Source organism: Limanda limanda, chromosome 23, assembly GCF_963576545.1.
Source record: "Limanda limanda chromosome 23, fLimLim1.1, whole genome shotgun sequence".
Taxonomy (NCBI): domain Eukaryota; kingdom Metazoa; phylum Chordata; class Actinopteri; order Pleuronectiformes; family Pleuronectidae; genus Limanda; species Limanda limanda.
The window spans coordinates 7036087-7062393 of NC_083658.1; the positions used below are offsets into that span (position 1 = coordinate 7036087).

Here is a 26307-nt window from a genome sequence, read left to right on the forward strand (position 1 = left end):
TGGTACTATATCAACATTTTTAAATCCAGTATTTGTATGTACTTGATATTATATCTAGCGCCACCAGAGGGCAGTAAAACCCTAATGATAATTTCTAAGGTTTGTGTTATTTCTTTCCTGCAAAATATCGAACTGTGGGTGAATCATTTTTTCATCCAGTAACTTAGCAACGCAAACTGAAGATGAGTAGCAATTGCTTGAGGTCAAAGTTCACCTACCTGCAGGAGCATTCTTAATCAAAGGGCCAAGAATTATTTGTTAAGCAGAAATATTACAGATAAGTTTTTATAAGATAATTTAGGACAAGGCGATACAAGTGATTTACCAAAATTGAGATGGGACCGAGCTTGTTACTGCTGCGGCGCTAGCAAAGCATCCAGTTTCTTCCTAATCTGTTACAAAAAAAGTCAAATGGCTCTTTAGTTCTCGGCCGAGCGGCGGCAGGAGCCAGTGTGGGACCCTAATTGGCGAGGAGCTAATACGGCCTCAGTTAATCCCTTAATCCTCATTTCCTCGCAGCCCCTGTTGCCTTGACCCTCTGGCCGTGAACTTGTCCGGCTCCTGCAGCAAAGTCAAATGCCCCCTTGCCGCCGCTGCTGCCGATAAACAGCAAATCCCAGAATAAATCTAAAGGATGCTTGAGCAAACTAATAACATGTTATGGTGTCGCGAAAAGATTAGGAACAGCTGTCTGATATCAGAAAAGACAGATGTTATCAGCGCTTTTGAACATTGTGCTATAATCTTTTCTGAAATCTATGCTTTTCAGGTGATCTAACACGTCGTCCCTGATGTGACCCTGCTGGAGGTCGTTAGCTCTATGAACCGCCATTAACAAGGGATTATGGGTTTAAGGAGGCGGATGCAGTTCTTCTAACCATGTGTGAAAACAAAAGGTAAGGTACTACATTCTTCTATCACTGCTACGTATATATGGTCTGTATTTATATAGTCTTGATTTCACTCAAAGCATTCACCCACACACATGTGCAGCACTTGTCTATCATACATCAATCACACACCGCTGGCACAGGGAGGAATCGAACCGCCAACTGTAAAAGGTTAGCAGACGACCCGCTTTAGCTCCTGAGCTCCAGCCGATGTGTTTTGGTTGTCTCAGTCGGAAAATCTCTCCATCACAATGTCAAAATCCCTTTGACACTTCCCTTCATCCCCTAAGCTGGGCGTCTTGATTGATGAGGATCTATACTGGTCTGACCGCGTTGCACGTGTCTCCCAGTGGCGCCGCTTTATGTCACAGCACAGATCAGACCATACCTGACCGAGTTGGGGTCGGTTAAGATAAGGGAAAACACAAACTGATGAATCTGCACTTGGGTGTATCTTTTTATATTTTTGTTTCACTCGCTGACTTTGATGATTCCTCGGAGCACTTGCTATACTGTATTAATAATTTATTGATTACCCATTGCAGGAAGCAATACCCTCAATATCTTCAAGGACATTTCCAGAAATCGATCCCATATCCAGATCTTTATTTCTCTTCTTACAAACCAACCGATAAACACTGCTTTAATAAGAAATAACACAGATTATACAGATATTAGGATATATACAACAAGAAATATGCAACAGTATAAAACAACCAAATAAATAAATATTCATACAGAGGTTTGGAGAGTATAACCTGATGGAAGTTGCAGTAAACAAATAAAGTTTCCAGGATGATAAGGATCTCCACTGCAGGCGATTATGGATGAATAAAATATCAACTGATCAATCCAGGTTGAGGACTAATGCATTTTTCTCACTGGCCTGTTTTAGGACTTAGACTGGAGGCGAAACTGTTTGGTGAAGTTTACAGGATATATCACTTATCACTATGTTGATTTGCGGTATTTTGGGTGCTAGTGCAGGATTTAAAAACCTTGTTTCCCCTGCGTCCAGTTTATGAGCTAATCTAGAGCGGAGAAGTGGGACTCTGCTTGGTTTGAACAGTATTCGGGTGATAGGTGAAGGTTTTCTCTTTTGAAGACGCACTGTGCTGACGGCTCCGGATCACCTACTGGGGCTAATGGGACTCCAGCCGTTCGCTCCTTGCAGCATGAAAGTGGATCTCAACCGTGGGCAATCAGGAGCTGAAAAAACAAAACCCAGGATTTTTCGAGGTTATATACACAGAAAAGGAGGACGGAATATGAAAGATGTACAAAAATGTTAAGTTAAAGCCCAAACAAATGTCCCCATCTGAAGATGTTATACACAACTTCTGTTTCTTTTTCTCCTCAGGAATTTGTACCTTAAACTGCTCTGCCTACAGATTTTCAGTGGTAATGGTAAGTTTGAAAAGCCCAATGATGCAGAAATACACACAGGTTAGATATTTGTCTGTTTGTTTGCACAGATACAATGGTAGTTGCGTTCTTCCCACTCAGATTTCTTCGCTGGCCTTCATCATCTGTGACGGAATTGGAGGCATTTTCACATGTTTTCATTTTTCCCTCATGTGCCGATCTTCTGACTCTCACATGTGTGAATCTCAGACCAGCTGGGAAAAATACCGCAGTCACAATATTCCCCTTTCTAAAAAAACAACTTTGTAGATGTAGTTAAAAGCCTTCATGAAGCTCAGGTTCATCTTCTTACCCTCCTGGAGCAGAGAGAGCCAGAGTATCCGCTCCGGCAGGCGCAGACGTTGGGTTGCACACATCGACTCCCGTACAGACACTTCTGTTGACACTGAGCTGTGTAATCACAAGATAAAAACATAAATCAGGAACGGAACACAGAGAACCTACACAAGAGCAACAAAACGTTTGTGCTTCTGTTGTCATACTCACGGATCTGGCACAGCATGCCTTGCCAACCGGGGGTGCAGTGGCATGTGTTGGAACCCACACACTCTCCTCCGTTCAAACACTTCTGCAGACAGCTGGCTGGGAGGCGACACAAGAGCTATTAACCTTAGAGCTGTGCGGATGCTTTAGGACGTAACGACTTAAACGTAACTCCGCTAAGGCCCAACATTCCCCTTTAATTCAGCCACACCAAATTGAACCCTCTTAAATATCAGTCTCCTAAATGTACCTGATATGTTTCGGTTTTTTGTAATCAAGATCCATGAATAATTCCCTAGGAAATCAGTAAAAAATCCTGGATCCACCCCCAAATTTACTGTTGTTTAGCAAAAAGTACAAAACTAACTTGAGGAAGGAATGCATTTTATTTTGGTGCAGATCAGCAGTTCTTCTCACATTTCTTAAACAAAGCAATTTTTCCACATCTTTCGTTCATTTGTAAATGTATATATTTATAATTATATAATCCTCTATTTTTTTAATTAGCATCCTTAAATTCCGTGTTATTTTCAGCCCACTTGCTCGGGTTTGGGCCTGAGTTGCTGTTTATTTGTGTTGGAGGTTGTGTCCGTCTCCACTGGGAGGCCGCAGGAGGAAATTAAAAATGTTGGAGGAGGAAATAAAAGGAAACATATATCAGTCAAACCAAATGTTGCATCAAAGTGGGTGTGGCCGCTCGTGACTCTGAACAGGCCATCCTAATGAGTGACAGGTGTGATCCGAGGAACAAGGAAGTGGAGACTAACAACAAACCTCCTTCAAAACAAAAGCTGCAGATTTGAGCTTTAACAGATCATCTGTGGTCGACTCTCTTCCCCCCTCCTGATATTTAGATGTGTGTCTTTTCAGCCTCAGTAGAATACCACAGGGTCAGGCCCACAGCAGACTGCAGACATGAGAACTGATGGCTCCCACATGTGCAGCTCCTATGTGAAAGCATCTGTCAGCCGACCCCGGAGGGTTCAGACGCTTACAGAGCTGGAGAGTGTGACCTCACCTGCCTCTGCCTCAGTTTGGTAAGTGTGACTGAGACATGATAACAAGGTTTGATGGTCAAAATCCAGAATCCTGATCAATTTCTGATATGAAGTCCATTTAGAGATGTGATGTATATTTTTTTAGTCTTCTGGATTAAATGACAAATGATTTGTTATTTTTTTGAAGAGATAGGGACTTCTTCTGCATTTTTGTTAATTTCTCAAGAAACAATGCAGAGAAAGAAAATCAGACATGAGAAGATTGCTAATATCTAAGTACAGGTGAAATTTGGCGCAGATCCAGATTATGATCCAGATTGTATATGATCTCAATTCATGTATATACAGCATGGTGATAAACTATTCCCTAGGAAATTGGTGAGAAATCGGTGAGAATGTCTGTACACGGAGGTGAAGTCCGATTGGCACAGCAGATTGGCCTGGAGTTTGATATCGTTGTAAATGTGAAGCATTTTTATTCGATTCTTGTATCGCTGCGCTTACGTTTATCGCATCTCTTCCCTCGCCAACCGGACGGACAATCGCAAACGTCTGGACCCACACACCTGCCGCCGTTCATACACATGGACTCACACACACCTGCAGAGGGAGAAAGAGAGACAGAATCAAAAGCCTGAACAGAAGAGTTGAAGATCATATGAAGTAAAGGAGCAGTTTTTGGTTTCATATAATGGAAGTAACTTAAGGAGGATGAGAAAGGACAGTGCAATGCCGCAGCGAGACAGATATTAAGAGAGGAAGAGGAAGAATCAAAGGAGGTATGGGAAGTAGTGCAGGAGCAAAAAGAGGAGAGGGATGATGAGGTCGTACTTTGCTCGCAGCGCCTCCCGGTGTATCCCTGCAGACAGGAGCACACGCTGTTCCTCATGCACGTGCCACCATTTTTACAGGGAGGACTGCAAACGGCTGGAGGAGGAAAAGGAAAACAAAATGTGCCAAAATACAAAAAAGAACAAAAATTTCAACAAATGGAAGCTTGTATTGACGTTAAAAGTGACAATCTGATTGGCTGACTGAAGTTGCTGACTCACCGTTCTGACACTGTGCTCCATAGAAACCATGAGGACACTCGCAGGTGTTGGGCCGAAAGCATGAACCCCCGTTCAGGCAAACCGGAGAGCACAGAGCTAGAGGAGAGAGAGAGATTCAGAACTTAGAGGTTGGTACACACACACAAACACACACCCACACACACATACAAAGTAAAGACCCACTCACCAGTCTCACAGGATGGTCCAGTCCAGCCTTGCAGACACATGCACTCATCCGGAGACGCACACTGACCTCCATTGTGACAGTGGCGGCTACACACCACTATAATAAACAGAAAGATAACAATTTCCTCGTTTCTTAAGCACAAAACTTAATACGTTTAGCAACTACAACTCTCACAAGCCTTTGCAAACATCATCTTTCTTTAGGTTGTAAACTCACTGGTTTCACATCGAGGTCCAACGAACCCATAGGGACAAGAGCAAGTCTGCAGACCCACACAGGTGCCTCCGTTTTCACACGGTGACCTACACAGAGCTGCACGGATGGACCTCTGTTAGTTTGATCCTTTATAACAGTTCAGTTCTACGCCTAGTGATAATTAAAGATTATATATATCTTATATTAATGCAGTTTCTTCCATGCGCAAAGGTTTAGGAATAACTGCTTTCCAAAGTGTATATGATGTAAATCCATGTAGATGTAGATGTGTTTATGGATATTTTTAGTGAAATGAAATCAGAGTAACCAGGAGACTGGAAAATAACACTCACCTTCCTGGCAAGTTTCTCCATGAAAACCTCTCAGACATTGACAAACACCCGGAGCAATGCAGACGCCCCCGTTCGTACACTCTGGATCACAGATGGCTAAGAATACACGAGAAAACCCAAAGATTGATTCATGCAAATGGTTGAAATAATAATAAATACAATAGAATACAAGACATGTATCTGTTTACCTGTCTGACAGTCAGATCCAGTGAAGCCTGGTTTGCAGCGGCAGGTATTTGGCGCGGCACACACCATGTTCCTGCCACACGTATGCCTGCAAACAGCTTAAAACACACACAGGGGGCGCCATGGAGATGTTATGCTTGTGTATGTCTTTTTAGACGATCTTTTAAAGTAATATTTTGAGTGTAATATAAAAATTCCAGATTTATGTTGGTGCTGATACTGATTGCACTTAGACGTTAGGGTGTAATTTGGGGATTGTACCTCGACAGACTTGTCCATCACCGGTGTATCCCACAGGACACCTCCCACAGCTGAAGCCACCATCCACCGCTGGTTCACACTGGACGCCAGGAAAGCACGGCATACTGGCGCATGTCGGCACGTGTTGTTGGGTCGTTTGTCCGTTCCGACCACCTGGCTGTACCGAGGTCACTCTCTGTAAAGGGGGGGCCATCTTGCCCGGTGTTGGGAAGGTCAATGCCGGGACCATCCGGGGAATATCTGTGTTCTCAAGTCCAGATTCAGCCTCGTCCCCATCGGCAGAGAACTCGGTCTCAGACAGGGAGTAGGACAGAGCGGTCAGGGCGGCTGTCAGTGGGAGCGCTGGTCTCGGACGGGTCCAGGGTTTGCCATGGGTTGATACCACTTGGTCGAGCTGAGGCTTAGTGGCCTGTTTTGACTGCGTGACTTCCCGAGTGGAGAGGTGTGGAGCCGGAGGCGTTACCCTTAAAGGTGTGACAGCAGTCAGTGCGGCTGCAGCCTGCAGAGAGAGGGTTAAAGACAGATGACAGGAAGGTTATAGGATGCTCATGTCCTCACGCACATCTTCTTTTATGAAGGACAGTGTAGACAAGTTGGACTCACCTGGGAGACGGTCACACGAGGAACCACAACCTCTCTCGAGGCAGCGATGCGAGTCGTCATGTATGTCTTGGCCTCTGACCTGGGGTTGGGACTTTGGCGGCTGTTGGGAGTGTTTGCCGTGACATGGAGGGCGCTCGCTGATGTTCTGGTCACACCTCTGGAAGCAGTGACTGCCTCTCTCCTCCCAGTGCCACCCCCCCTTCCGGACAAGGGAACCTGGCGTGGCGTATTATCTTGGCTCTTCCTTGTGACAGTCAAGGAGGACAGGTGTTTGATGCTGTGTCTGGACGGCAGGTCGGGCAGGTGGAGCTGCGAGACTTTGCTGATACTTCCAAGCGAGGATCGGCTGGTCTGCTGCTGAGGGAGGTGATTGGATGCTGAGGAAAGACAAACGGTGTTAGAGCAATGTTTGTCTAGTCATACCTTCAAAGCAAATTACAGCTGTATTGTAGGAACAAAAGGACTGTGACAATGTCCCATCTGCTAACATGGGAGAGCCAGGGTTTAGGATTTGTACCACAGCAAGCCACCAGGGGGCAATAAAGACACTTTGGCTTCACTTTTCACTCAATCTTTTCTGTTACGGGCAGATTTTGACAAGCACTGACTTGAGTAGAACTCATCAAAATGGAGTGATTACGCGATTTTTGTCTTGAGTCTCATCTGCACATCTGTTCTGCTTTGCAACTTTCCAGACAGACACAGTGAAGGGATTTAAGTCGGAGTGACATCGTCTCTTCTGAGCTGTTACTAAACTCCCCTTGTGAGACAGAAAACCCTGAGCGGTCTTCTTTTGAAGCTCTGCGGCCGGATGCAGATTCGAAAAGTACCCGAGGTGGTTATTACAACCAGGCAGGCTCTAACCACTCATGCTGATTTATGTGCTGCTTTAAAAAACATTCTTTCTAACCAAAAGACACACACACAAAGGGAACCAACATCAATGAAAAACCAAAACAGTACATATAAATAAGATATGATCTGGCCCCACATGTGATGCAGATATTAACTGCCTGATTATTTATTTTTTGTGTGTGTCTTCAGACAAAGGCAGGAAGGATAAGAAATTGAAAAAATTGCAATTACAAAATGATGCACATGTCACAGGAATTTGTGAACCAATGGTAAAGTCAGTTGATCTTCAGCATGCTTTGAAAGTGTCAAATTAGGTGAATCCCGTACCTGCCCTGGCGTTCTTCATACAGACGCGTCCGTTGCCGTAAAGGCCGGGGGGGCAGCGGCCACAGACGTAGCCGACATGCGGCGGCCTGCGGTTGATGCACTGGACCCCGGGGAAGCAGGGCCTGCTGGCACATGTCGCCGACACGTTGATGGGCGGCAACGGATCTGATCCTGGAGGAAAGAAATAGCGGTCAGTGCTCTACAGGAGCCGAATCTTTATCATAGTTTATCAGATTGTTGTGGGTTTTATTATTGCAATTCTCCCAGTAAATTTGTGTTTTCCTATTACAGGAGGATAAATGAGCGGTAAATACTCCTTTGAGTGTTCCTATAACGCCTCTGACCACCCTCCATAGTTACAGTTGTTTTTATTTATGAAAAATCAAGTGTGACGTTTGGCTTACCTGTAGCTGATCTACCACTTCCTGTCGGTTGGGCTGCAGTGGCTGTCTTTAATATTGTGTTGCTGATTTTGGGCTGATCAGCCCCGACTTGGTCCGGTGTAACAAATGAGATGTTCTTTATGATATCTGTGTTTGTCCTGGGAAGCTGGAAGTCAAGTCCTTGGTTTCTTTTCAAAGCATCAGTCGTTGTTGGGGAGACGCTTGATGTAAACGCTGTGATGCTCTTGTTGGCTGCTGCCTTCGTGAGGCTTGGATTCAGGCTAATTCCTGGAGTCTCTCTCCAGGTGGTCTTGGCTTGTGATCGACTAAGGTCAATTCTTGGAATCGTCTTCCGGAAAATGTCTGTCTTTTTGGGGAGTTGCAGCAGAACATCTGGCGTGCTGGAGACAGTCATCTGAGGAGCAGATGTGGGAGTGATGATGGCCGGCCTTGCGACTGCTGTTTAAGGGAAACACATATTTTTGTTTATCATGTAATGCCTCTATCAGATGCTCTTATCTCACTTTGCATGATCCAATAGCAAAGAAGTGAAGGATTACGCTCTGTGCTCACGGTACAGTAAAGGAAAAAAAACTGCCAGGTCAACATGTTGCTTTTAATGAGACGCCCAGCAAGAGTTGGAACTTGGGAACGTGTTTGTGTAAGGAGTGCAACGAGGCGTGATCACCACTCACAGCCTATAAACAGGTTTGCAAGCCACAATCCGAGCAGGACACATTTCTGACCTCAGACTTGGCAGAAAAACAAAAAAACATAATCTAGACAAAGGTTCAGTTTGTACGATTTAGGTAAAAGGGATCTATTGGCAGAAAATGAATATAAAATAATCCTAGTGATGTTTTCACTCGTGTGTAATCATCTAAATTCTATGAGTCTGTGTCTGGTCTTAACTTAGAATTTGAATTTATTGACTCTTGACTCGTGTGGTTTTGACAGTGAAAGAAATCCTCATCACAGCTTGTTTTACACTCAGGACATTTAAGATTTAGGATATTCACGGTAACAACCCTTCCAATGGCCCCTGACATGGAAAGTCGGCCCTTTTTTACACTGAAGTGAAGAAGGAGCTGAAGCAATTTGAACCAAAGTCCTTTGGCTCAAGCAGATCAGAGGACTGAGGAGTAAGCAATAAAACAAAGGAAAGAGGAAATCCGAGGATCCGTCCTCCCGAGTCCATAAAAATGACAAACAATATGTTACTGACAGTGATTTGTGCTGGTGTTCTGCTGAGGGCCAACTTTTCCATTAGGAACAGTCATGTCTCGCAATGCACACTGTCATTTTGATTGCTGCCCTGCTTAGATGCCAGGGTTTGAAATCGTTTGATTACTCAAAAGGTCTCAGTCTTCGGAGAAGCTTATTTATAAGAAGCTTAAAGTACCGGGTTTCTTCGGATGTTTTTGTTGACTGACTACCACATAGTTTATTTTACTTTTTAGCACCATTGCAGCTCCAACGACATCCGACAGCCGCGGACCACCTCAAGCTACAAACTTTATGTATCACAGCATAACTCTTTGTGAATTCCCACAAAGGCTTAGCTAGGAGCAAAGGGGAAGAAAAAAAAACCTTCCTTCTCCCACAGCAGCAGGGATTCCTCTAATGTATTAACTCCAGTTATCAGTGGCTGTGATGCAAAATGAGCACATGGAGGGAGGCAGTGGTATCAGGTGCCATCAGCCATCTGGTTTCCATTCTGCACAACCTCCGTGGGTCTTGCTGAATGTGGATCAGAGCAGCACGGCTGCAGCGAGCAATCATATTCCGGGAGTTTAGCTGATGCTCGTCTCCATAATGGATCTTATCTCTGATTTGCAACAACAGAAGCATTGTGTTTCGGGGGGGTTGTATGTAAATAATCGGAAATTAATTTGGAACTGGCTGTTGAGATGAATACATAGAGATATTATTTTTTTATTATGTGAGATCAGAATGTGAGAACAGAGTAGACCAGGATCTGATAAGCACTTGTTCTGACTGCTAATGGGATCCAGGTTTATGTGCACAAAAACATATTTCAGATTTTCTGATAATAACGAGCAAACCAAAACTCATCACATCCTTGACGAAAGTTAATAACGTCCACTGATAACTGAACATCAACTTGTATCTGGAGTTAAGTCTCTCATTTACAGTTTTAAGACAGAAGATGGTGAAATGATTTGATCCGATAGGCATTTCTCTCAGTGTAATTCTTCTGTTTTTTTATCTTAAAGATGAGGAACGTGAAATGTTCTCATTCTATTCTCATGAAGACACGATCAGACTTTGTTTTATGCTCTTTTTCCATCAGATCTTACTACTGGACTCCAGATTTATCGAACCTGCAACTGAATGACTCGTAAATTAAAGACTCTACAGAGAAACATATGGTAAGTGAGCCGGTTGGTTTTCTCTTCTCAGTGCCTTGCTCAATGACGTACTGTCTCTGAAACGTGTTAGCACCAGATTCAGTCTTGGCACAACACACCTTACAAAAATGCCCACATCACTTACCCACACATTTCGTCCCATTTCCCAGCATGCCTTTGGGGCAGGGACCACAGCTGTAGGAGCCAAAGCTGTTGAAGCACTGGACTCGAGGGAAACAGGGATTTCTCTCACACTCATTGATATCTTCCAGACACGTCATCCCTGCCAAACAAACAGGAAACTGTAACTGGGATGCCAACATGAATTTCGGGGGTACAGATCCATTTCAGTTTCGTCAACTCTTACCTCTCAACCCTGCAGGACACTCGCATCTGTACCCACCGGCCGTGTTGACGCACTTTCCGGCCGTGCACGGATCCGACAGACACTCGTCCATGTCCTGGTCGCAGAGGTCACCCTGCCGACCCTCGGGACACACGCACAGGTGTCTCCCACTGCCGGCGGGGAAGTTGACGTCGGTCACGCACGTGCCGTCATTCTGACAACCGCACGGCACCACGTCAATCTGGAGGAGGGATAGAAAAAGAGACAGAGTTTTTCTTCAATGCTGCATTCGTATGTTTTTCTGTATCCTCTGCTCGAGACAGGCTTCCACTTATCTAGCAGAACTGAGAGTTTTACTGTATTTTAAAGTTAAGGCCACATTTCCCATAATTCCAGTTGCTTCCTGCATCATTCCAACTGATTTTCATAAGTTTAAATATTTCTCACTAAATTTCCAACCATGAATTCTAATTTACAATAATTCTACCAGATATTAAACCTTCTTCCCTCCTTCTTCCCTCCTAGTTTCATCTGTCTCCCTTTCTCTACCTCCACAGTGAAGGTGCTCTGGGCGTTGCACTCGTCGGACAGCGTGAAGCGGAACGAGCGCCTGGACTGACGGCCCCTCTCCCCTGGAAGCAGCGGGACCCTCCAGATAAGGAGGCCTGCTGGGGAGAGAACAGCCCCCGCCGGACCCTCCTCCAGTTGGAAGAGGAGCGCCGAGCCCTCGGGGTCAGAGGCCGCGAACTGGAAGACGAAGTTCTCCCCGGCGAATGTCCGCAGGTCACTTTGAGGTCGGTGGAAGGCCGGTGGCTCGTTGACTGCCAGACGGGAAAAAGGTGAAGAAGCTACAGCTGAAATACATTTGTTATGCAATCCATACAAACCTCCACTCAAAAACAGAAGCTGTCTGTATTATTATGTCTCCTCCTACACATGTTTGTGTTTAGAGGACAGGATCTGCTTCCTGTCCTGAAGTAAACTCTTTAAACACAGGCAAAAACATCCGTCCAGGCTGTTCCTGGAAGAATCGTCGTAAACACCCGTTCTCTCCCCGGCAGGAGGAGTTTCCAGTGTTTCTTTCCAGCTGCTGCTCTCAACGGCCATTTCAGCAAGATAATGTAGCACCCCCCGACCCCCCACCCACTACTCAGATCACTACTCAGAGGAAGAAACTGAAAAAAGCATCATATGTCTCCTTTAAGGCTGAACTTGACGTGAACTGTTTCATTATTTTGCAGCTGATTGGTGCTTTGTTTGGGGGTAAGGGAGGCAGACGCCTGTGTCGCTGTGAAAGTCAACCATGTGATTCCCCCCCCCTAGTCTCCCCTCCCCTCTCCCCTGGTGGTTGAGCGACAGGCCACGGCATGCTGGGAAACCTAAACCTCCACTGCTTTGATCTGCTAATGGAGACAAACAGGAGCGCAGTTGGACGGCTGCCACAGTGACACGGCACCAACACAGTGAGAGAAAGGCTCTTCTCCTCTGTTGTTGGTCGTCATTAGCCGGCGACAGTTGGAATAGAAAACACTCACAATCTCTTTCGCTCATATAGCATATTGTACCGGCACATAAATAGTGAGAGCACAGATTCACTGCTTCACTACTTCCATACCTATCTTTTATTCCTAGGGTCCTTGACATCTTGAAACAGCAAAGCAAACTCAATATTACTACCCACTAAATTGTGTGGAGGAGAGGGACATGACCCACGGAAGAATCCATTACATATATGGATCAGGGGGCAGATCCAGGAAAAGAAACCTCACTCCATTCTATTTGTATGCTATCAATTATCAATATAATAATATTAATCTAATCAAATATCGATAATCTGAATTTTTTGTCCATAAAAAGTACTACATACTAGGTTTTAAATATTTCTAGGTAGGTCTTAATTATGTTAACACTCATTTAATGCTACTTATGATGCATTTTGGCAGCATGCGTTGTTATTAACACACTGCAAACAAGACTAATGTGATGCCGATAACCGATCGTCTAAAAACACTTCATGCTTCACTTCAAGGTTCTTCATGCGATGACACAAACATGCTAATGTGTCAGTACCTTGGTTCACAGACCAGGTGAATTTGGAGGTGCCCGGGTCACACAGGAGGCAAGGGCTGCTGGGATTGGAGCCTCCCTCTGCAAAACACATCCCATCGATGTTACACGTTCGCTCCTGGCCAACGGAAACAGAGCGAGACAGAAACAAGGTTTGTTTGCGTACTCATGTTTACAATGCTGCTTTGGAACGGTTGACATGATAACAGCAGGAACGACAACGTTATAAAACACATGTTTGTTTTCCCTGCGAGGGGATTTCTCTGCCAGGTAAGAAACAGGAAATCATCTGCTCCATCTCCTCTTGAGTAAATTCAATTTGCTCCAGGTTTTGGCACATGCAAATGTCTGTGTGGCTGCAGCTGTGTGTGTTAACTCCTGGTTGTTGGTGAGATGACATGTTTTTCTGTCTGCTCTCCCATAAAAAGCCGTTCCAGTAACAACAGGACCCCCCCTGTATATTTTTGTTTGACGACTGTAAAGTTCTTAATCAGCTGCTGCGTGTTACGAGGATGGGAAATCACTCTTCTCTGGTTTAGTCATTGGAGTGGTGCACCCCTCACAGAGCATATAAAACACTTCACCACGCTTTCCCACTAAACACCCACTGGCTCTGTTTATATTCAAACAAACAAACATTGGAGAGTCCAAGTCTTCATGTGAATTATGGCTGAACTAACAAGAAGAAAGCAAAGAAGTCAGGGAGGTGAAAAGTTGCCTGTAGTGTCTTTTTAGTTTCTCTTAACCATGAGGAGGATTTTCCTCCTTGAGTCGACCAAATATCTTCAGTGGACTAAATGTAAGAAATACCTTTAAGTGAAAAACACCCATATAGAAACTCACAAACATATTTGTATTATTTAAGGGTAATTATGTGTTTGGGTTTTTCTTTCCTCTAGTGTGTTTTATAGTTTTTTGTGAATGTGAAAGTTCTGCAATGTCTAAAAGCCCAAGTCCCTGGTAAAAGTAGTCAATAGGTAAAATTTTAATTTATACATAAACAGTGTCGGTTTGAAAACTCTTTTGTGATACGCAAGTGTTGGAGCTCGGGGTTCTTATGAAAGAAATCTCGGAGGTACATGAAATGTGTTTAAATACTTCATCAAAATATGCTCGATGTAACAGTTTCAGCTTTCGTTTGCTTCCAACACCTTCTTTGACTCAAGCAGCAATCAGCAACTGCCACATTCGTACTTTAGAATCCATTGTGTGCGCTGCATTTTTAATACGACAGGGTTAATATAAGTGTTGCTGTAAGGCAGCACATCTGACACCAATTAAACCTGTTGCACGTTTCTTTCAATCTGGAAACCTAAGTCAGAAAACTGTGCAAAAATGCCCCCGTGGTCCCTGTCATTCACTGTGGAGGAGATAAACAACTTCAGTGTAGAAAAAACATTTCACTTTTCATATGCAAGTTACCTTTAACTTACAGAGTCCTGAGCGCGATGCCGCGCAGACCTGGCAGACGCCGTCGTAGATGGTCAGCACCTTGGCCTGGCTGTACTGGGAGCCGTCGTTGGTCACCTGACAGAAACAAGGTATTTTTGTGAACTGCTTCCGACAAAAGAGTCGTCACCCGAGAAAAGACATTTCTACTGAGACATTACCTTTATCTCCCAGCGTGCGTACGGCTTGTCGTCCATCATGAAATCTTCGGTGTTGACGGCGGTGTTGCTCAACGACGGGACAACACAGTCCAGAGCTTTGGAGCTTAGGAAGGTGGCTTTGGTTCTCTGTTTTTCTCCTGCGACCCAAACTCCATTCATGTACTGCGGAGGCAGAAATTCAGAAGGAATTAATACAAAAAATATATATAATTTCATCTTTAAGGCTCACAGCCATGTATGTGACCTCGCCTTGCCTCACCTTCAGTCTGGTGGCATGACAGCTGAGGTCAGGAGAGTCGATGAAGCCGAGGCCAAACACTCGGACGTTGCGACATTCAAACGCGCGGATGTCACATAATCCACTGTTCTCCAGATCAGTTAACTCCACTGGCTGGCCTGAGAAAATAACGTCATTCAAATGGGAGAATATTGGTTATTTCAGCAGATAATTTCAAACCTGAAGATCACCAGAAAAATACTCATATACTCACTGATGGCCAGGCTGCAGTCATAGAAGCTGTGGCTGGGATAGCACTGGCAGCCCCATTCTGTACACTCTCCGTTCCCATTACAAAAGTTGGGGCAGCGCAGAGCTGTGACCACTTCCCCAGACACTCCCGGTGGACCTGCCACCGCCAAAGCTCTCTGGGTCCTGTTCTCCAGCAGCCTCCTCTCGCACTCGTTCTCCAGGTGCGGCAGCAGCGCCTCCTCCCAGCCCAAATCGTCTTTGAGCTGCAGGTCCAGGATGCAGAGACCCACCGCCTCGTCCAGGCGCCGTCCCAGCAGCCCCCGACACACCGTGCCGACAGTGGAGTTGGACAAAGCCATCTGACACACCTCCAGAGCCTTGGCCGAGGTGAGGCCACTCGGGGTGGGCCACTGGGGTTGGATCTGCGGTCGGGCCTCGGCCAGGTGATCCTCAGGGAAAAAGTAAGACAAGTTCTCCAGATCCGCCGGACTGAGGCTTTGAGCAGCAAACACAGGCTGGAATTCAAATGATGCCTGTCTCCTCTCTCTGTCCACGGAAAGCAGATGATCCTCCCTGAACTCACTGTCCAGTTCAACATCACTGTCTCCGTTTTCACTGGGAAACCGAAGGTGCCTCCTCTCCAGGGGATGACTATTAAAGTCAGTCATATCCAGGATGCTCTCCTCTCTCCCAGGACTCTTGATGTATTCCACCGTCGTGTCCATGGAGGGGAAGACTGATGTGTAATCCACATTATTGTAAGCTATGCAGTCTGCATGAGCGGAGGGACTGTACAGGTTCCTCATCCCTCTGCCGGCATGATGAGAAGCGCTGTACTCGTTCCGGCACTGACAGAACGGCCTCCTGACCTCCGGTGTGGTCCCGGGAGGTGTCTTGTCAAATAAACTCTCACCTGGAGCTATCCTAACACACACAGAAGAAACAAAGAGCTTTGTTGAGACTCGTTTCTGCCAAATGAGGTCAGACAGTAAACATGGTAGTTTTACTGACCTCCAGTCCTGTATGAAGCGATGCAGCTCATTAGGTCCATAGAAGACACCGTCAGAGCTGTGGAAATCGTTGTTGACATTGTGGTCGAAGGTGCCACAGAGGCCTTTGGTGTTGCCATAGTCGACACTGGGCGCCCGGACGGACAGGCTCATCCCCCAATCGCCAACATCGGCCCTAACAAAGGCCCCGGAGGGAAAGATCAACTACAAGAGGAGAGTCACATCCAGCAGCTAATTAACAGAATCTCCTCATGCAGCAACATGAATTTGATGTGACGTGGTTCAGACATAGAAGCAAACTGCGTGTCAAAATGTTCGGGTACCTACGGTGACCTTCTTCCCCTGGTGGGACTCCAGCACCCTGACCCGAGTGCCCTCCTCATCGCCGAGGCTCTTCAGGGAAAGCTGCGGTCTGGTCTCCTGCGGCTGCCCATTGCACATGTCAAAGATGGCCACCTCGTTCCCCTCCCGCACCGCCACGCCACAGTTGCACGCGACGGCGTAGTGTCGGCTGCCGCAGTCCCACTGACGGGAATGGACCTCGAACGTCCTGACATGGCTCCGGTAAAGTACAAAGGTGCCGGTCTGGTGGTTTTCATAACGCCTGCACACAGAATGACATGCAAGTACGTCAATACTTGGGAGCAGACCAACTATTTATTTAATTAAACTTGACAACTGATAACAGAGTAAATTTACCTGCCATCCAGGGTAATGACATGTGGGTCAGTCAGAGAGTAGCAGATGGAAGTGGGAACGTCCTGGACCGTGACCTGGGAGCAGAGGTCAGGAGAACAAAGATTTAGGGGGGGGGCCCACCCTGCGACCCTCTAACCTTGAGCTTTTGATGTTTCACCGTGCACACACACTCCCATCTGTTCTGAGGACGCCTCTGAGACAGAGTGTCTGCAGGCCTGACATCATGTCTTACATAACGTAATGACTTGTGTGGACATAACTAACGACCACTTAGAGCAGCGCTCCTCAAACTTTGTGTCAGTCACACTCCCCCCTAACTTAATAAAGCACTATATAACTTGGTGTATATGTACACAGTATGACAGAGAGACCTGTAATTAGAACAGCCTTTCTAATACTCTCTAATTAAAGTTATAATTAGATAATTATATCAGTCCTCTGCTTCTTCATTCAGTTTTGGACCCTTGTGCCCTCTTAAGAGGATTCCTCAACAGGGATCGCAAAACACCAGATGACCCCTTGGGCGTCTTCAACACAAGACCCTAGAATCCATGCAAGAAAATTACTTTTGTAACACCATTAAGTACTTTTATCTCCTCAAAGAGCCTGTAAAATCTACCGAGGCTTCCCAAGCTTCCCTTTAGCATCTTCTGTTAAAACGACATAAAGCCCTAAAAAGCTCCTTAAGTCTGAAGCAACTTTGATGCCACGAATTCCAATTTTCTCCGACTTCCAGGAGCACAGGAAGCTTCTCTGGGGTTTGATGGGACTACTCATCTTTCCTCCTCTAAAACCCTTGTAAAGTTCCCTTATAAACCCTCAAGAGGAGTATGAACTTTTTCATGAACCCTTAGAAAACAAGGATCCTCGATGTCTGGACTCCTCTTAAGGGCCGGAATTACAATTTATGTCTTTCAATCCCTGGAACCTCTGCACGGACTCAACTCACTTTTAACGACACTGGGATGTAGTTCCTCCAGAGTCGTGGTGCGCTGGGTCCCGGCAGAGCCCCTATCAGACTGGGACGGTTCCCATCTCGAGCGAAATCGGTGACAGCGGTGACGAAGAACGACCGACCGCAGCTGCCATTGCTGCAGGCGGTGGTTTGGACCTCCACCTGGCAGGCGGACAGCGCCACATCGGAGGCCTCGTGTCCAGGACTGTCTGTGGGTGTCAACACAGAGTTAGGTTAGTGTTAACGGACGGCACACAGCTGCCTGTAGAACTGTAGTAAAAGCCCCCCCGGGCCAGCTTTGATGTGATGATGTACAGGACAAGTTGGAGCATAACAGACGGAAAAACCAGAGCAGGAGGGAGGACGTTTAGTGTCAACAGCAGCAGGGGAGACGAGTGAGGACGGTGTCTTGACCCTCTAATCATCTTTAATAAGCCAACAGGTTCCTTTTTAGGGCATCTTTGTTTTTACTAAATACATTCATTAAAAATGTATATTTGGGGTCAGTTGCCTCTAGTCCTGTAAATGTTAAAAAGACTTAGAACCAAACAGGCCTTCAATTAGAAGCCAAAGTTTAATGGTGTTTAAGTTCATGGTGTAAAACGATGTTCGTCACTAACTTATCTATACTGACTGTGAAATTATGATAAATGAATTAATGAGAATTCAGGCTCTCAGTTGCTAATTTAAGTTCCTCTCATTTGTGTTTTAGTCAGAATTTGAAATAATAATCAATATTAAGGCTTAAAGATTGTTCCATCTTACTGCCAAAACCAGTATTCTCTCTCTTCAACACTTGTTAAGATGGTTAACCCAGCTGATATGCTCTGTTCTCCTGTAGTTCTGACCTGGATCGTGGACGCTCAGAGCCAGAGGGACTCCACACTGGTGGCCCTGGTTGGTGTTGTAGCAGGGGATGGGCACCGTGCTGTGGACGGTCACCTCGTGCTCCTTCCCGTTCTCTGCTATGTGGAGCGACTCGGGAGAAAACTGAAGTGCGAGAAGAGGGAAAACAAGCGTTTGGTGAGTTTGGCTACAGGGTTTACTTTCACGTTCTGCCAGTGGATAAAGGGAATGCCTCCTTTCATCCGGGCGTAAACTGGAGTTTAAACATAACACGAGAATGTTTACCTTCAATCCGGCATAGAAACTCTCGCTTTCTTTCGGTGTAGATCTGGTGCGGCTGGAGTTGGCTCTGAAAGTCGACACACTGCAGGAGAACTGCAAGGACAGATAAAAGCAGGAACGTTTGTCGCGCCACATTTCAAATGGAACAATGTTCTTTCACTGAGCTCCTTAATGTCTTCTCCAGCTATCGTGTCTATTCATGGAACAAAATCGTTTTAAGCTCTCAAGAACATTTCCAAGTGAATAATTACTTTAAATTCCCAGCATGTGTGGTTGTTATGCATGAAAAAAGACAAACAATGTACATCTGACACTGTATTTGTGATTTATTAAAACATTTCCCGGTGCAGCCCACAGTGCAGAGCCCCTTCTGATCCCCCGGCTTGAGGAGCACTAACATTTAACTCACTCACAGGGTAGAGAAAGAAAATGGAGATGACCTTTGACCCTACTCAGCTGCAGTATCAACATGTGTTAAAGATGGGCCCCGTGAGCAAGCCCAGCCCTCGGCAACACGTTCCAGACACAACTAATACAAGCCTGGTGTCCAAATATGGCAGCGCAGTGGTGCACAGCTGCTCTGGGGCGAGCCGTAAGAGTGACATCACCTCATATTCAAACAGCATCCCATTGGAAATCTTAGTGATTCCCGGCAAGAAATGATTTCTCCTGGATATGAGGGCAGTCAGGAGCCTCTGTCTTGTTGCTGTCGTTTTCCATCAACATACATATTTGTGTGGTTTCTCCAGTGGTCTTCCTCGTTTCCTTCTGAAGAGATTTTTACTTTCATAGCTTGTCAATTTTGAATTTACTCGATCTCAAGATTCCGCCCCTCTCACAGCTGCTAAATGCTGAAATCAAAGAGAAGTTCAGATGTGTCCGACTCAACAAACTGACGTCAAATATAACGTGCTTACAAAATCTGACTGAATGCTGTCTTCTGTTAAAAGACAGCTGAAGCCCACCTGACTGCTGTCATGCACGTACTCTGCATGACTTATCTGCAGCTGGATACAGTTGTAAGCCGAGTGCAGAAGTGTCCTAGAGCAGGAGCAGAAGTTCCTACTGTGCGAGATCTGTGCATCGATAAAACGGTGCAAAGCGTCAAAAGAAATGGCTTCAGTGTGAATCTGTGCTTCCGTCCGTGTAAAATACCTTCACTTGAATTGAACGTGACGAGTTGAACGGAGAGGTTTCAATGAGAAGCATGTGGAGCTCGGCTTTTCCAACCTGCAACTGATTTAACTTCTCCATCTTCCTCTTGCCTTGTTTTATCCGAGTATGACACACGTTGTCTCTCTGGCTTTGCTCTGTCAGGATGAACTCAGGCGAAAGGACGACAGCGTGATCTACGGCCTACTGTGAAACTTTCAGCAGCAAAATTACCGTTTCCCCGAGCCTGAAGTGAACGCCGTCCATCTCCACCAGAGAGAAGGGCTTCACAGTGGTCTCCTGCCGGATCTCAGCCTTCATGCCGTGGCCGACGTGTCTGGCCCAAACCACCTGGAAGACCAGCGGCTGGCTCCAGGGCGGCGGGATGAAGGAGCACCTCAGGTGGACGCTGTGGCCGATGAGCTCCGGGGTGATCACCGGCCGAGAGGGGAGGGATGGGACAGCAGCTGAAAACAGAGTTTGTTTCTCTTCGTTCAACGATAAACAACGTTGTACTTTGAGTAAAAAGAGTTGACCTTTTGAAACCTTACCTTTGCATTGGCCGTTGACTTCCACCTCGCCTGTTGGGCAGAGTCTCGGCCCCAAATTGGGAGAAACTGAAACAAGAAATCCACAAATCAATCGCAACAAATTCCAAGTTTCCTTTCTCGGTTTTTCTGGAGCGTTTGACCGAATCGCTCAGTTGTTTCTCAAACTGCTTTTCTCTAAGATGAAGAATGAGGTTTGTGTTGACCTTTAGCGCAGTATCCCATGCACCCCTGCGTGGGCTGGAGGTAGTAGACCAGGAACTCGCCACAGTTCCGCACCGTGATGGGGATGCGGAAGAGGCAGCAGTCTTTGGTGCTGCCGTGGAAGAACTGCCAGGTGGCGCAGGCGGAGAGCTGGCGGACCTCTCCGGGCCGCGGCAGGGAGGCGTCCTTCAGCGACAGCCACACTGGGGCCTGTGTACCGCAGCGGTTCATCTGCAGTGGGGTGGATGGAAATAGTCATTATCTGCTGTGATGGGTTATTATAAACTCCAGCTGTGCTGAAGGTGCTTATTATACCAATCTGTTGTTTGCAGAGGACGTCTGAGGCTTGTTTTGGCAGAGATAAGAGATTTTTTCAGTCAATTTAAGTCAAGGCAAAGTGAAACAAACAAGTGAGACAAATCGCTTTACTTTGGCAGAGCTCATCTGCTATTTCTGGAGTGTTACCTCGACGCAGGTGGTCGGCATCTCCGCCGGTTTGTTGTTGATCTTGAATCTGTACCAGCCCTGCGACAGGGAGTGGTCACAGATCAGGTCCTGGATGGCCGTGTTCTGGATCTCTGTGGAGTCAAAGTCAATGCTCCGGTAGGCGTCACGCAAAATCCGGTGGCCTCCTGGGTAACACTCTTGCGCTGAATAAGACAAGGACGAAGAAGAAAATCAGCATTTCCCATTTGTCCAAATGTGGAAAAAGACAATTTAATGAGGAGAAGAAGTCGAGGCTCGTATTCTGTGTTTTAAGTTTGACCCTGTTAATCAGAATCATCAGTTTCCTCTTGCTTTTACTGACATGGAACACAAGAAGACAGTTTAACAACGAGGCAAGGAAACCATCACAGGCTGTGATCGTATCAGGTCTTTATCTCTGATCGGGTCGGGCTGTTCTTGGCTGTGTACAGGACGAGTCTTAGTGGAAAGAGAAGTTTTCTCTCTGGAGGAAAAATACTTAAGTGTGAAATTCTATTCTTGGCCGTTGGAATTCAAATTTTAGGAACTGTTTTTATGTCATGGTGAACTTAATAGCTTTTTTCTGGGTAGCTTCCCTCTTGTCGCATATAAATGTGGCCATAGATGATGAGGTGGTATCATAACCTCTGTCATCCTGGAAAACTCCATCTGCTCATGAAGATTATGATCTCTGGTTGAAATAGTCTGTATAAAAGCTCATAAATTGACACTTTAAATAAGCTGACACTATTGTTGGATGCAGATTAAGAGGAAAAGCCATCGAGCATCTTCAGGAGGGTGTTTATACGTCTCGAGTCGTGAATTTGCTGACAATCTTCAAAATCAAAGTGGACAAGAAGAAATAGTAGCAAAAGGTGACTCTAAAGTGTGAGGCCTCGTTCAAGAGGTGACTTGAAGGATTGTTCCACCAACAGAGGTTATCTAAATTGCTGAGAGCAACAGACATTCCTGTGAGCCACTCGCCTCTCAGCGCGCCCGAAGGCACGTTAACACCAATGGTGCTTGAGAGGCGTCTAAAACACCGCCTGCAGCTGGTGGTTGAAACAACCGGGGGAGTAAATGCATCTGTGAAGCGAAATGGGTTGAGGTTGTCAACAGAGGCCTTTCTTAACTACCCCATGACAAAAAGAGCAAATTGTCATGTCACTTCCTGAGGACAAACCTTGTTCCCTTTCCTCTGTTTGAGTTTGGCTGCGGTGGCAAGGAAAACAAACATTGAGGGTATTTAGGACGTCAAAGCCTTGAATGCATCGGGCAAAGTTACTGCGAGTGATCCCGAGCCTAAACATTGTCTTACAGTCCGGTCTCCATGTTGACAGCCCCTTGAAAGCAAACGCTTTTGTTGACACGGTCGCCTGTCTGCGAGTTCACCTCGTCTGGCGGCTCCCCTGACGAGATCCGAGGTCACAGGTTGTCCAAACAACCGGGATTTCTCGGAGGAGGAGGACAATCGGCGTGACTTTGGCTGCCGGCTAAACTGTTCCAATTGGCGGCTTAATGAGTTTACAGAGCCGCAGGGGAAAGGGGAAGGGAAAGGGGGGTGGGAGGAGGTGAGCTAATGAAGCGGCTCCTGGGTGGAAGAGATCCCACTGGGAGGGAGGCCCCTCAGCGGTCCAGATGTGCAGGGACTCCACAGGGAATTCTCCAGTTTCTCAGGAAAGAAGATTAATTTGGGAGCGTGTGGTGTTAACATAACGGAGGTTACAGGTCTGTTTTCCCAGAGGGCCTGTCACTCACCGAACGCCAAACAGAAACGACAGCGTCAGACGGGCACACAGAGGGTTAAAGATCACAAATCGTTTACATGATTTAAGACTCATTATGATTCACACTAAACAGGCGTAATTATCTGCTTTTAAGAGCAGCGTTTGAATGATGTGTTTTTAAAGATCAAGCATGGACAGAGTTTTTAGACTGCAGCTCATGATGACTTCATTCTTTTAAGCTGTTGCCAAGATTTGTAGGAAATGTCCAGAGAAGTGGGTCTAGACGTTGTGTGGAATTTTTCTTTCAAGGGTCAATGACAAGAAGATGTCCGGAACATTCAGGTGAGGGGTGGAGCCAAAGTAGACAATGCAGGAGGCAGGAGGGGACGTAGAAATTCTGCTGAGTAAATCACATGTTTTCACGTGATATTCCAACTATCCTGTGAATTGTTGTAACCATTTTTACACTTGAGATATTTGGCTTCATAGTAGATTGTGGAACTCTTTATTTACGGCCCTGCTGAAAGCTCAGCAGCGTTAAAAGCATTTTAATACGTGAGGAAGAATGTAGAAGACAGGTTTAGTTTATTTGTTTATTTAACAAGGGCCATGCACAACACAACTGTCGAGCCAGAGATAGCATTCATTTTCATCTGCAGGTATTTATACACCAACCAGTAAAACAAAGCAAACTGGCAAAGGTGGATAAATAAAACTTTTTTTGCAGCCTTTTGGCTTTTTATCATCATATCTCTCCCAGTGTTTCCCCCTCCATGTGCTGTGGCAGAGAAATCCCTGGTATTCTTGTTGCAAAGCTGCAGGGAGGACTCAGTTTTACGACGCCCGGACTTAACGTTTACGATTGTCTGCTTTGATCAGTTGTTGTTGGGCCCTGGAGACAAAGATGTGTGTGGGATAGTCGCCAGCATGTTGGATTGACCAGGACAGTGACTGCCTGTTACTGCAGCTGAATAATGACAGGATTCATGCTTACATAAAAACCCAAGGGATGAAACTCAAGTAAAGCTTTTCGTGCTTGAATCATAAAAGTGTTGCACAACTTTTACAATCCTCTATTTTTAAATTTATGGCCGTATGCGGCAGTGGCAGGAAGATGAGGGCAAGATGGGACATGAGTTAACAGGACAATAGTTTCCTGGATCATGATGAAGCAAACTGTTTTCTATTGAAATTAATTTGCATAGTGGAGAATAAAACACATGCAGGACTTTTTCTCCTGCTCATTTGTTGAAGTGCTAATTGACAAATAAACTGTTGATTATCAATTAAAGAAATGTAACACAAATTTGAATGTCTTTACTTGACAATCACCCTTAATTTTGTTCAATTTAAATGAAATACCCTTGTTATCTTTTCTTGTTGCTTCCTGTGTGTGTAACTGTCTTTGTCCTTGTCTGTCTTGTCCTCCTGTGTCTGGTGAAGGTCCGTGTAACCTCTGGAGCCGCTGAGTGATGGGAATGCAGCAGCTCAGGCCAACTCTGCACAATCTGCTGCTTCTATCAGGCAAGATGTTCTCAAATAGACATCTGCTCCTGCTTCTAACACCCCGGATCTTGGAGATGAAAAGGTATTCTTTTTATCCTATAGGTAAAAATCATCTGTTTCGCAGCAGCTGGGGAACACTTGGACATTTTTGCAAAAAACTCTGCGGACACGGGGGTTTGTCTTTTTGTGCGCAAACCTGCCTCCTCTGTTTTTAAGCTATTATAAAGTTTAAAGTTCACTTACCATGTTGGGCGAACGCTTGTAGTTGCACGAACCACAGCAGCGCGATGCGTAAACATCCAGGGAGCGAGAGGCGCACGGATCCATGTGTCCAGTCCATGGTGAAGTGATGCAGCTGGCTCGCCTCAGTCCTCTGGTCCCATCGAGAGTGAGGGAGGAAAGAAAAAAGTGAGGAAAGTCACGCAAACCCCTATTTATCCTGTCGCTCGCGTTTAGCAATTGGAGAAAAGAGTCAGATTTGCGCAGGACTGGCTGCGGAGCGAGGATTCTCCTTTACGCAGCGCACAAGAGGACAGAGACAGGAGGTGGGAGAGAGTGGAGGGGAGGGGGGGCAGGCTGTAGGTGGGTCCTCTTTGATCCCCCACGAAACTGATCCCTGCGTAAATATGAGCAAAGATAACCTATGTAGTGTCAAGTCAGAGCATTTTCCACACGTAGCATCGTGGTCTTCAGCCGAAATGACCCGTTAGAAACGCATTCTTCTGCAAATTAAAGGATCACTGCATGGAGTCCCCAACGTGTGAGAGAAATACACATGTGACTACATGACATGGACACGAACCCTGCAGCAGCTGTGTGTTCTCAGTACACTTAACTTTAAAGCATGTTGTAAATGGTCTATACTTATAAAGGGTCTGTACTTCCATATTGATGATGATCACTCAAAGCACTTTTAAATACAGTTTTGCCATCCACCCCCTTCAGTGCATCCGTGGTCATAGGGGGAAATATAGGCAATTTGGGGGTCAGCATCCTGCTCAAGGTCACGACCCACTGTAACTCCTGAGCCTGAGCATGTCAACAACTGTCGAAGATGTTAGCCCCAGTCAGGCTTTATTTCACAGAACCATGAATATAAAAATCTTATGTTTTTAACAAAGTTGTGTCATGTTTTATTGTCCTATAAACCACCATTTAATACACTATTACAGTAGAAAGGATGAAGTTAATTGGGACTTAATCCTCAACTAAATGGATCTAACCCACATGATGCTACATAAGATTCTGATGCTTCAATTCCCAAAATGTGACTTGAGAAACTCACAGCTAATGACCTCCTTTCTGTTGCCAGAAGATGAAAAGCCTGTCTAACCACCCAGCAGTTAAAAGGTCTAATCTGTTCTCTCAGTTCATTATCTCCTCATGGCTGAAAACAGCCTGTGACTGAGATGACTTCACCGTGGGGGGTGTGGGGGGGAGCGAGAACCTGCCGAGCTGAAACAGAGAAGGTGGGCCTCCGCTGTGTGGAGTAAATATCAGGTGCTGGCGGCTTCACAGACAAAAAGAAACACACCTCTCCAGCAAATCAAAGGCCCGAGTGCGGCAGCAGGTGTTCCATGCTCTCGCCTTTTCATTCAGACTCCACTGCAGCACTGTGAGAAAGTCTCTAATGCTAACCGACACTTTACTTCAAGCGCACTGAGGCTTTGACTTTTAAAGATATATGTTTCCATTGTTAATTAGACAGGTAGTGAGGGGAGAGGTACGACTGGGGATCTTACGGTTCATGGTTGGCATCATAAACGTCCGAGGCATCTCCACTTTCTAAATGGGAAGCTACAATATCTCAAGAAAAACGGTCTTAAAAAAGGGATAAGATAGCCACAACAA

At 45.8% G+C, this 26307-nt stretch overlaps 1 protein-coding gene across 1 annotated transcript; it reads right to left on the minus strand.

Annotated features, from left to right (window-relative positions):
* Positions 1–1663: 1663 nt before the first annotated feature.
* Positions 1664–24841, minus strand: si:ch211-246m6.5 (von Willebrand factor D and EGF domain-containing protein). Its single transcript, XM_061067381.1, has 33 exons — positions 24700–24841; positions 21224–21408; positions 20761–20989; positions 20558–20623; positions 20241–20473; positions 18858–18947; positions 18575–18716; positions 17721–17935; positions 16772–16845; positions 16400–16676; positions 16074–16276; positions 15085–15986; positions 14853–14989; positions 14594–14755; positions 14406–14510; positions 12987–13101; positions 11466–11737; positions 10938–11157; positions 10716–10853; positions 8220–8657; positions 7816–7986; positions 6634–7010; positions 6031–6529; positions 5772–5867; positions 5584–5679; positions 5252–5347; positions 5036–5131; positions 4849–4944; positions 4628–4723; positions 4301–4396; positions 2802–2897; positions 2608–2705; positions 1664–2099 (listed from the first exon to the last, which is right to left on the minus strand). Exons 1-33 carry the CDS (start codon positions 24794–24796, stop codon positions 2079–2081), a joined length of 6234 nt encoding a protein of 2077 aa, XP_060923364.1. The 5' UTR covers positions 24797–24841; the 3' UTR covers positions 1664–2078.
* Positions 24842–26307: the final 1466 nt, after the last annotated feature.

Excerpts from the sequence above, each read along its gene's own strand:
- si:ch211-246m6.5 (XM_061067381.1), bottom strand. The coding sequence starts at position 24,796 with ATGGACTGGACACATGGATCCGTGCGCCTCTCGCTCCCTGGATGTTTA. Across the intron at positions 7,011-7,815 it reads TATGAAGAACGCCAGGGCAG|CATCCAATCACCTCCCTCAG; the intron begins GTACGGGATTCA and ends GTCTTTCCTCAG. Across the intron at positions 2,706-2,801 it reads AGGCATGCTGTGCCAGATCC|CTCAGTGTCAACAGAAGTGT; the intron begins GTGAGTATGACA and ends GTGATTACACAG.